A 12,624-nucleotide genomic window follows, 5' to 3' on the forward strand; every position below is an offset into this window, starting at 1 on the left:
CGAACTAACAGTACATCAAATCAATCAACATCAACCGGACTAAAAAAACATATCAATCACGCTCATGCAGCCTTCGACGTAGAAATTTTCTCACACATATAAGGTTGGTTAGCATATACTCCCTCCATTCCATAATATAAGTCTTTTTAGAGATTCCACTAGGGAACTACATACGGGTGTATATAGACAAAATTTAGAGTATAGATTCACTCATTTTGCTCTGTATGTAGTCCCTTAGTGAAATCTCTTAAAAGACTTATATTTAGGAACGGAGGGAGTAATATAGAATCACACCACGAAATGCCCATCAAATTCCTGAATTGTAAAAAGAAACAAATCACACTATGTCATCTTCCCGACACATCAAGCGAAATAGTTCAATAGTTTCAAAATATAAAGGGTGTTAGTTTTTTGGAAAGTCAAATTCTTCAACTTCGACCAAGTTAAGAGCAAAAATATTGACATCCATAATATTAAACAGAAAATATGAGACTTCATTTAACGATGAAGCTAATCGCAAACAATTTGATATTATGGATTTTGATATATTTATCTACAAATTTAATCAAATTTAAAATATTTAACATTTTTAAAAAGTAATACACATTGTATTTTGAAACAGAGTGATTAGATTTCTTAAACTAACGGTGCAGTAAAGGGCACCCGGTCCTTCTAGTCTAATAAACTATGATTCCTAGTTTAAGAGGTCTTCAATTTGGAATTTGTCACTCAATTTTGACCAGGTCAAAAGAATTTGAAGGAGTTCTTTCATTCTATTTTTTTAATTCACTATACTCCCTAGTTTAAGGGTACTCCCATATAATTGACGTATTTAATTTTTTAATTTGGTTTTGTATTTTGACCGGATCAACATTTTTTTTCAAATCAATCACACTAACGAGCCTATAAAAACGTGTCAATACCACACACCCTATCGCCACCTTAAAAAGAAGCGTAGAGATGTCGACATTGTAACATCATTACATACATCAACCACCGATGTAGAAAACTTTCACACACAACTGTGAGTTGATCAGCATATAATCGAAAATCACGTCGCCAAAGACCCACTAACCTTCCGCATTATAACATATATAAAAATGAACACATTTCATCATCTCCCTAACTCGCCAAATCAAATACTACCTCAGTTCCAAAATATAAGATGCATTTTTTTCGACAAGACAATTATTTTAACTTTGATATAATTTAGAGCCAAAATCACAATACTAAGCAAAATAAAATATGAAAATTCATTTAATGATGAATTTAATGACACGAATTTGATATCATGGATTTGACATATTTTTCTTTAAAATTTGACCAAACTTAAAAAGGTTTGACTTTTAGCATAGATAGAAAGTAATGCACCTGATGTTTTGTACGAAAAGCCAATAACATCACCGACGCAGCAACACGCGTCCGGCCCTTCTAGTATGGATGAAATATGCACGCACCAACACGTTTGTAACGTTCGACCGGAGACCAGTTCAACTAATTAATTTATGTTTAGCAAGCCCGTGCGGTCGTCCACATCGATAGCAGCCTGAGGTTTTCATCGCTAGACCCAGTCTACTCACGGCCATTAATTTCATCTTCTCCATCATTAGTTTTATATACCTACTCCGTATAATATATATGGGTGATGGAGCCAAAAATGCACGACACCAACACATGTAACCTTTATCTGGGAGACCCTTAAAAAAAACTTTATCTGGGAGTATTATTATTATTAGCTTCTCACGAACTAATAACGCGTACACATTCATATTCATGCATCTTTCACCTACTACCATATCTCACCTGGTCAACGCGCCCGCTTACACCTTATGATCCCTCTTGAACCTATACACCGCCTATATATTTTGACACGATCTTACGACATCATCCATCGTTCTTCCATTTCTCTCTGTAGCTTTCATGGAAATATTTCTCTCTAGCACTAACTTCCAGCTTTGATCCTTTTCAGTTACCTAGCTAGTCGATCCACATTTAATTCATGAAGACGAAATTCCTTATCCTGATCACCGTGGCTATGAACATGATTGGGACGGCGCTCAGCATCAGCCACATGGTGGGTGCACCGGGCGGTTCATGGGACCTGCAGACGAACTACTCCCAGTGGATTTCAAGAATCAGGTTCACCACTAGCGATGAGCTTCATTTCCTATACCCCACCACCATGTACAACGTGGTGGAGGTAAGCAAGGCAGGGCACGACAGATGCAATGCCTCCAACCCCATCGCAAAATTCTCAACCGGTACCGATGTTGTCTCGCTCGCTGCCACCGGGACACGGTACTTCATCTGCAGTTTTCCCGGGCATTGTGTTGCCGGCATGAAGGTCCAGGTCAATGTCAAGTCAAAAATAGTGCGGACTGTGCAACGGTGTCGAGGGACAGGGAATCGGCGTCGGTGCCAATCCAAGACTGTACCGAGCTCAGCTGCGGCGGCTGGCGTTTATCATTCTGTGGTGGCCAGGCTCAGTGTGGCAGCAGTTGTGGTTGGTCTTACGTTGTTTTTTTAGAGTGGATGATGGTTGTGGTGCTTTTTCCCTTGATCGATCGTAGTATGCACGTTTGCGTATTAAATTCAATTCTTTTGTTAAATGTAGCTGCATTCACTATATTTAGATTTTACATATCTTCTTGTGAAAACCCAAGTAATAATCAAGTGTATGATCATGAAATAAATTTAACAAATATGTGTTCGGTGCATTGACATTATATTCAGCCGTTATATATAAAATAGAAATCCAGGCAATGCTAAATTAATCTAGATAAATACACAACGGACACGATTTTCAAGGTGAAACAGTGGGAAACATCCACTGTAACTTTTTATATCATTACGAAGTGTATGTACACACTGATTTCAGATAAGGCCGAAGATAAATGAAAGAAAACAAACCCTATTCTAATGTACCATCGTCGCTGATTTTATAGCCCTCACATTCAATCCAGGTGTTACACATTCATCTGAGGTCCCAAATTTGAAATTGGGTCATCAATTTTGATGGACTCAATGATTTATTGGGCTCTCTCTTTAATTCTTGTATCATTTATGTCATACACTATTTTGGGTAATTTTGGAGCTCTCCTACTCAATTGAGGTTTTCGTTGGTCCTCGATTTTGACTGGATCAATGATTTCTTATGGATCTCTCTCATTCAGTTGAAGTATTTAATTTTGGATTCGATTCATGATTTTGACTCGGTCAACAACTTCTCAAATTAATCGGAAGCAATCATTCCACAGAAACACATCGCCGCCGTAAACCCTGTCACCACATAACAATGAAGCGCCAACACAAGTACTACAACACTAATATAGTACAGTGGTGGTTGGGTTGCGTCCCGGGGCACCTCTTTAGGCGTTATTGTACGTACAAATCAAGATGTTGTAGTTGTTAACGCGTTGATAGTGCAAATAAACGACAATGATTAAAAATATAACACAATTATACTGATAGCAAATTCATAGTGATTCTAGAGCATCACGGCACAAGATGAAATGAATCAATATTTTCATGCCATTCAGATCAAAAGTAAAAAAACAAACGAGTTTATGGACATTGTAAATTATCTAGCTAAACCAAGCCCCTTTGAAATACCATTTTGATAACACTACATACATCATGAAGCAAAGAAGAAAGGTATGATTGCAAAACATGAAAGCACCATGAATGAGGCTATTTTGCCAAAGTCGGCAAACAACTATGGTAGTTGACTGATCATTAGAAATGCCATCAACAGAATTATCCAAGCACGATTTTCTTCTTTCACACTTATCCACTGCATTTTCATGATTTGCCCAAATCTTTATTTCAAGTCCATCTCTCTTTCAGGCTTCTTGTGAGTTTCATCAACATACCACTTTGTTAGAATAAAAAACATCTCATTAGTAAAATTACAAGATCATTTCTTTGTAGTTTATTTAATTGGAACTTGTTGATGAGAAGGCCGTTGACTAGATGACAACGCTAAGACTCTATCAAGCATATATTTACTACTTATTTTACAGTGTATACCATCGTTGAAGAAAACGTATTGAACATTGTGCCATAACAAAAAGTGGTGTAACATTATATGTATTTAACGACTCCTAACTTAGTGCCTATGGAACTATCCCCATCTAAGAGATATGTGGTACGATGAGTTAGCTCATTGTAATAGAACACATGTAACCCCAACAAGAGAAATTAAGACTATACAAGTTATAATTCATATAGTCAATGTGACTTACAACTAATAACAAAGAAGATCTAATTAGTTGGAAGGAATAAGATGGTCTGGCCTTCTGAATAGAATCTTCTTTTAGCATTCACCAACATCAAAATTCTGCCTTGCAATGGTTAAAATCTCGCATTTGTTGAAAGCATTTCCAAGCATTCACAAATTATAATTATTAAAGAAAAATATCAAGGAAAAATACCTTGGCAGTGAAAGGATTCATAGAAATAAATCACTAGAAGAATGATGAGTGTATAGACATCAAAGCAGATTTGTTAATCCCAGAACTTAACTGGACCAACTTACACAAGCCTTTAATTGTGTTCCTGCAAGCAAGGGCCACGGGCATAAAAAAAGAACTACTACAAATACAAGAAATAACATAACTCTTCTTCGTGTTTATTCGACAAGAAAAATCCGACCAGTATTTTCCTACAATCTACGCATGTACACAACTAGCTTACACAGTGGTGATTAACTAGCAATTTAGGTCGCCAGTGCATACCTCTGGAAGGTTGTCCAATGATCGTACCACTCCTCCACCTTGAGAATCATCATCTTTGTAGGAGTGTGAGCCCTTTGCTTTGAAGATTGGAGCAATTGATCCACCTGGGATACATCACATGATGACTGATGAGAGTAAAAGACAACACAGGGATACAATTCCCAAGCAAACTAGCATACGCCCGGTTTGTTTTTGTTAAATCTATGATATTTTCCAAGCAAATCAACTCTCATTTATGGACAAATCAACATCGACACTATTTTTCTTTTTATTTGCCAGCCAATCAACTCCCATCTACCAGTGACCAAAAAACATTACTTCATGCATATGGAAACAGTAGTAGGATCTCCGTATATTAACTACTCCCTCCATGTGAAAAACTTATCCAAGGAATGAATTAAAATGAATATATCTAGAACTTAATATATTCCCCCTGTTGCATATCAGTATTGCCACATGCTTGTATATACCTGTAGTGTGCACTATTTCTTGAAAAATCATTGCCAACTAAAATGCACTCTTCTTCTAGTGTCTCAAATGAAATTCCCTTCTATTTCCCTAAATTATGTCCACTGTTATTTGCCCCCACCCCAAAAAAGAAAAAGAAAAGGCATGGTAGATGTATGCAATATGAATACATTGTTGTCTATTTTTAAAAAAAAAGAAGGATGTATCCCCGGCCTCTGCATCTGGCCCATGCATGCAACCATTTTATTAATTATTCACAAAGACTTACAAAGTAATACATGAGTAAGCTTGGAGTTACCATCTTAACAACACCTGTCGCTACTCCGAACCCCTTGATGCAGGGGTGCTGAATGTCCGAATCATTCTGTGGTGGCCAGGCTTAGTGTGGCAGCAGTTGTGGCTGGTCTTACGTTGTTTTTTTAGAGTGGATGATGGTTGTGGTGTTTTTTCCCTTGATCGATCGTTGTATGCACGTTTGTGTATTAAATTCAATTATTTTGTTAAATGTAACCGCATTCACTATATTTAGATTATACATATCTTCTTGTGAAAACCCAAGTAATAATCAAGTGTATGATCATGAAATAAATTTAACAAATATGTGTTCGGTGCATTCAGGGCTGTCTCCAGGAATCTAGGGGCCCGGGACGAAATGCAAGTACAATCTTAGTTTCTAAAAGAACATACAAGTGGTCACAGATGCAAACTCTTGCTTGATTGTAGAATTTTAGATGTGTGTTATGCCGTACATATTTAGAAATATACCTAATATCAATGCTAAAAAGTGAAGGTACCAAACTAATCTCATCCTCTTCTACCAAAAAGCACCATCCATCTAATATTAATTCTCTTGGAATTATGCCCTAGAGGCAATAATAAATATAGTTATTATTATAATTCCTGTATCAAGATAATCGTTTATTATCCATGCTATAAATATATTGAATGAAGACTTATATACATGTGTGGATACATAGACAAAACACTGTCCCTAGCAAGCCTCTAGTTGGCTAGCCAGTTGATCAAAGATAGTCAGTGTCTTCTGATTATGAACAAGGTGTTGTTGCTTGATAACTCGATCACGTCATTAGGAGAATCACATGATGGACTAGACCCAAACTAATAGACGTAGCATGTTGATCGTGTCATTTTGTTGCTACTGTTTCTGCGTGTCAAGTATTTGTTCCTATGACCATGAGATAATATAACTCACTGACACCGGAGGAATACTTTGTGTGTATCAAACGTCGCAACGTAACTGGGTGACTATAAAGATGCTCTACAGGTATCTCCGAAGGTGTTCATTGAGTTAATATGGATCGAGACTGGGATTTGTCACTCCGTATGACGGAGAGGTATCTCGGGGCCCACTCGGTAATACAACATCACACACAAGCCTTGCAAGCAATGTGACTTAGTGTAAGTTGCGGGATCTTGTATTACGGAATGAGTAAAGAGACTTGCCGGTAAACGAGATTGAAATAGGTATACGGATACTGACGATCGAATCTCGGGCAAGTAACATACCGAAGGACAAAGGGAATGACATACGAGATTATATGAATCCTTGGCACTGAGGTTCAAACGATAAGATCTTCGTAGAATATGTAGGATCCAATACGGGCATCCAGGTCCCGCTATTGGATATTGACCGAGGAGTCTCTCGGGTCATGTCTACATAGTTCTCGAACCCGCAGGGTCTGCACACTTAAGGTTCGACGTTGTTTTATGCGTATTTGAGTTATATGGTTGGTTACCGAATGTTGTTCGGAGTCCCGGATGAGATCACGGACGTCACGAGGGTTTCCGAAATGGTCCGGAAACGAAGATTGATATATAGGATGACCTCATTTGATTACCGGAAGGTTTTCGAAGTTACCGGGAATGTACCGGGAATGACGAATGGGTTCCGGGAGTTCACCGGGGGGGGGGGGGGGGGGGGGCAACCCACCCCGGGGAAGCCCATAGGCATTAGGGGTGCCGCACCAGCCCTTAGTGGGCTGGTGGGGCAGCCCAAGAAAACCCTATGCGCCATAGGAAGAAAAATCAAAGAGAAAAGAAAAAGAAGAGGACGTGGGAAAAAGGGGAAGGACTCCTCCTTCCAAACCTAGTTGGACTCGGTTTGGAAGGGGAGGATTGCACCCCTAGGCTCGGCCGACCCCCTTGGGAGTCCTTGGACCCCAAGGCAAGGCTCCCCCTCCTCCCCCTATATATATACGAAGGTTTTAGGGCTGATTTGAGACAACTTTGCCACGGCAGCCCGACCACATATCTCCACGGTTTTACCTCTAGATCGTGTTTCTGCGGAGCTCGGGCGGAGCCCTGCCGAGATAAGATCATCACCAACCTCCGGAGCGCCGGCATGCTGCCGGAGAACTCTTCTACCTCTCCGTCTCTCTCGCTGGATCAAGAAGGCCGAGATCATCGTCGAGCTGTACGTGTGCTGAACGCGGAGGTCCCGTCCGTTCGGCACTAGATCGTGGGACTGATCGCGGGACGGTTCGTGGGGCTGATCGAGGGACGTGAGGACGTTCCACTATATCAACCGCGTTCACTAACGCTTCTGTTGCACGGTCTACAAGGGTACGTAGATCACACATCCCCTCTCGTAGATGGACATCACCATGATAGTTCTTCGTGCGCGTAGGAAATTTTTTGATTCCCATGCGACGTTCCCCAACAGTGGCATCATGAGCTAGGTTCATGCGTAGATGTCTTCTCGAGTAGAACACAAAAGTTTTTGTGGGCGGTGATGTGCGTTTTGCTGCCCTCCTTAGTCTATTCTTGATTCCACGGTATTGTTGGATCGAAGCGGCTCGGACTGACATTACTCGTACGCTTATGAGAGACTGGTTTCATCGCTACGAGTAACTCCATTGCTCAAAGATGACTGGCGGGTGTCAGTTTCTCCAACTTTAGTTGAATCGGATTTGACCGAGGAGGTCCTTGGATGAGGTTAAATAGCAACTCATATATCTCCGTTGTGGTGTTTGCGTAAGTAAGATGCGATCCTACTAGATACCCATGGTCACCACGTAAAACATGCAACAACAAAATTAGAGGACGTCTAACTTGTTTTTGCAGGGTATGCTTGTGATGTGATATGGCCAATGATGTGATGTGATATATTGGATGTATGAGATGATCATGTTGTAATAGATAATATAGACTTGCACGTCGATGGTACGACAACCGGCAGGAGCCATAGGGTTGTCTTTATACTAACGTTTGTGCTTGCAGATGCGTTTACTATTTTGCTAGGATGTAGCTTTAGTAGTAATAGCATGAGTAGCACGACAACCCCGATGGCGACGCATTGATGTAGATCATGGTGTGGCGCCGGTGACAAGAAGATCGTGTCGGTGCTTTGGTGATGGAGATCAAGGAGCACGTGATGATGGCCATATCATGTCACTTATGAATTGCATGTGATGTTAATCCTTTTATGCACCTTATTTTGCTTAGAACGACGGTAGAATTATGAGGTGATCTCTCACTAAAATTTCAAGACGAAATTGTGTTCTCCCCGACTGTGCACCGTTGATACAGTTCGTCGTTTCGAGACACCACGTGATGATCGGGTGTGATAGACTCAACGTTCACATACAACGGGTGCAAAACAGTTGCGCACGCGGAACACTAGGGTTAAGCTTGACGAGCCTAGCATGTGCAGACATGGCCTCGGAACACATGAGACCGAAAGGTCGATCATGAATCATATAGATGATATGATTAGCATAGGGATGCTTATCACTGAAACTATACTCAACTCACGTGATGATCGGACTTGAGCTAGTGTAAGTGGATCATGAACCAATCAAATGACTAGAGAGATGTACTTTTTGAGTCGGAGTTTAGCGAATTATTTGATTAAGTTAAACTCTAATTATCTTGAACATAGTCTAAGTCCACTTTGAATATATTTGTGTTGTAGATCATGGCTCACGCGACAGTCACCCTGAATTTTAATACGTTCCTAGAGAAAGCTAAGTTGAAAGATGATGGAAGCAACTTTGTAGACTGGGCTCGTAATCTTAAGCTAATCTTACAAGCTGGGAAGAAGGATTATGTCCTTAATGCTGCGGTAGGAGATGAACCACCCGCTACGGCTGACCAGGATGTTAAGAACGCTTGGTTAGCACGTAAGGAGGACTACTCAGTAGTTCAATGTGCAGTCTTATATGGCTTAGAACCGGGACTTCAACGTCGCTTTGAGCGTCATGGATCATTTGAGATGTTCGAGGAGTTGAAGTTTATCTTTCAGAAGAACGCCCGGATCAAGAGGTATGAGACCTCCGATAAATTCTATGCTTGCAAGATGGAGGAGAACTCGTCTGTCAGTGAACATGTGCTCAAAATGTCTGGGTACTCAAACCGTCTAGCTGAGCTGGGGATTGAACTCCCGCAAGAAGCTATCACTGACAGAATCCTTCAATCACTGCCGCCAAGCTATAAAGTCTTTGTGTTGAACTACAACATGCAAGGGATGAACAAGTCTCCCGGCGAGTTGTTTGCGATGCTGAAAGTCGCAGAGTCTGAACTCCGTAAAGAGCATCAAGTGTTGATGGTGAATAAGACCACTAGTTTCAAGAGAAACGACAAAGGCAAGAAGGGTAATTCAAAGAAGAGGGGCAAGCCTGTTGCCAATCCGACGAAGAAATCCAAAGCTGGACCTAAGCCTGAAACAGAGTGTTACTATTGCAAGGGTATGGGTCACTGGAAGCGCAATTGCCCCAAGTATTTGGCTGATAAGAAGGCGGCCAAAGAAAAATCAGGTATATTTGATATACATGTTATTGATGTGTACTTAACCGGCTCCCGTAGTAGTGCCTGGGTATTCGATACCGGTTCTGTTGCTCATATTTGCAACGCGAAACAGGAACTGCGAATAGACGAAGGCTGGCGAAAGATGAAGTGACGATGCGCGTAGGAAATGGTTCCAAGGTTGATGCAATTGCCGTCGGCACAGTTTCACTTCAGTTACCATCAGGATTAGTTATGAACTTGAATCATTGTTATTTAGTGCCTGCGTTGAGCATGAACATTATATCTGGATCTTGTTTATTGCGAGACGGTTACTCTTTTAAGTCAGAGAATAATGGTTGTTCTATTTCTATGAGTAACATCTTTTATGGTCATGCACCCAATGTGAGAGGATTGTTCATATTGAATCTTGATAGTGATACACGCATACATAACATTGAGACCAAAAGAGTTAGAGTTAACAATGATAGCGCCATATTTTTGTGGCACTACCGCTTAGGTCATATTGGTGTAAAGCGCATGAAGAAACTCCATGCCGATGGACTTTTGGAGTCACTTGACTTTGATTCACTTGACACGTGCGAACCATGCCTCATGGGAAAGATGACTAAAACTCCGTTCTCCGGAACAATGGAGCGTGCAAGTGGCTTGTTGGAAATCATACATACCGATGTGTGTGGTCCGATGAGCGTAGAGGCACGCGGCGGATATCGTTATTTTTTCACCATCACTGACGATTTGAGTAGATATGGTTATGTCTACTTAATGAAGCACAAGTCTGAAACATTTGAAAAGTTCAAGCAATTTCAGAGTGAAGTTGAAAATCATCGTAACAAGAAGATCAAGTTCCTACGGTCTGATCGTGGGGGTGAATATCCGAGTTTTGAGTTTGGTGCTGACTTAAGACAATGTCGAATTGTTTCACAGTTGACACCGCCTGGAACACCACAGCGTAATGGTGTGTCCGAACGTCGTAATCGTACTTTGTTAGAGATGGTGCGATCTATGATGTCTCTTACCGATTTGCCATTATCATTTTGGGGTTATGCATTAGAAACAACTGCATTCACTTTAAATAGGGCACCATCAAAATCCGTTGAGACGACACCATACGAACTGTGGTATGGCAAAAGGCCAAAGTTGTCGTTTCTTAAAGTTTGGGGATGTGATGCTTATGTCAAAAATCTTCAGCCTGAAAAGCTGGAACCCAAAGCGGAAAAGTGCATCTTCATAGGCTACCCACAAGAGACAGTTGGGTACACCTTCTATCTCAAATCCGAGGGCAAAGTGTTTGTTGCTAAGAACGGAGCTTTTCTCGAGAAGGAGTTTCTCTCGAGAGAATTGAGTGGGAGGAAGATAGAACTTGATGAGGTTGTCGAACCTCTCATCCCTCTAGGTGGTGGTGCAGGGCAAGGGGAAACCTCTGTCGTTGCGACGCCGGTTGAGGAGGAAGTTAATGATGATGATCATGAAACTCCGGTTCAAGTTTCTGTCGAACCACGCAGGTCGACGAGACCACGTGCTGCTCCAGAGTGGTACGGTAATCCCGTCTTGTCAATCATGTTGTTAGACAACAATGAACCTGCAAATTATGAAGAAGCAATGGTGGGCCTAGATTCCAACAAATGGCTAAGAAGCCATGAAGTCCGAGATAGGATCCATGTATGAGAACAAGGTGTGGACTTTGGAAGTACTACCTGAGGGCCCCAAGGCTATTCAGAACAAATGGATCTTTAAGAGGAAGTCGGACGCTGACGGCAATGTGACCGTTTATAAAGCTCGACTTGTGGCAAAGGGTTTTTCACAAGTTCAAGGAGTTGACTACGATGAGACTTTCTCACCCGTAGCGATGCTTAAGTCCGTCAGAATCATGTTAGCAATAGCTGCATTTTTCGATTATGAAATCTGGCAGATGGATGTCAAAACGGCGTTCCTTAACGGTTTCCTTAAGGAAGAGTTGTATATGATGCAACCCGAACGTTTTGTCGATCCTAAGAATGCTACCAAGGTGTACAAGCTCCAGCGATCCATTTATGGACTGGTGCAAGCATCTCGGAGTTGGAACAAACACTTTGATGAGGTGATCAAAGCATTTGGGTTTATACAAGTGGTTGGAGAATCTTGTATTTACAAGAAAGTGAGTGGGAGCTCTGTGGTGTTTCTAATATTATATGTGGATGACATATTGCTGATTGGAAACAACGTAGAGTTTTTGGAGAGCATAAAGGATTACTTGAATAAAAGTTTCTCTATGAAGGACCTAGGAGAAGTTGCTTACATTCTAGGCATTAAGATCTACAGGGATAGATCAAAACGCCTGATAGGACTTTCACAAAGCACATACCTTGATAAAGTTTTGAAGAGGTTCAAAATGAAACAGTCCAAGAAAGGGTTCTTGCCAGTTTTACAAGGTACGAGATTGAGTAAGACTCAGTGCCCAGCAACTAATGAGGATAGAGAGCATATGAGCACCGTCCCCTATGCTTCAGCCATAGGTTCTATCATGTATGCAATGCTGTGCACTAGACCGGACGTTAGCCTGGCCATAAGTATGGCAGGTAGGTTCCAGAGTAATCCAGGAGTGGATCACTCGACGGCGGTCAAGAATATCCTGAAGTACCTGAAAAGGACTAAGGAGATGTTTCTCGTGTATGGA

General features: G+C 41.1%; 1 protein-coding gene across 1 annotated transcript; it reads left to right on the plus strand.

Annotated features, from left to right (window-relative positions):
• Positions 1-1,999: 1,999 nt before the first annotated feature.
• On the plus strand, positions 2,000-2,527 carry LOC123401583 (mavicyanin-like). The gene has a single exon (XM_045095412.1). It carries the CDS (start codon positions 2,000-2,002, stop codon positions 2,525-2,527), a length of 528 nt encoding a protein of 175 aa, XP_044951347.1.
• The last annotated feature ends 10,097 nt before the right edge of the window (positions 2,528-12,624 follow it).

This window comes from Hordeum vulgare, chromosome 6H (assembly GCF_904849725.1).
Source record: "Hordeum vulgare subsp. vulgare chromosome 6H, MorexV3_pseudomolecules_assembly, whole genome shotgun sequence".
NCBI lineage: Eukaryota > Viridiplantae > Streptophyta > Magnoliopsida > Poales > Poaceae > Hordeum > Hordeum vulgare.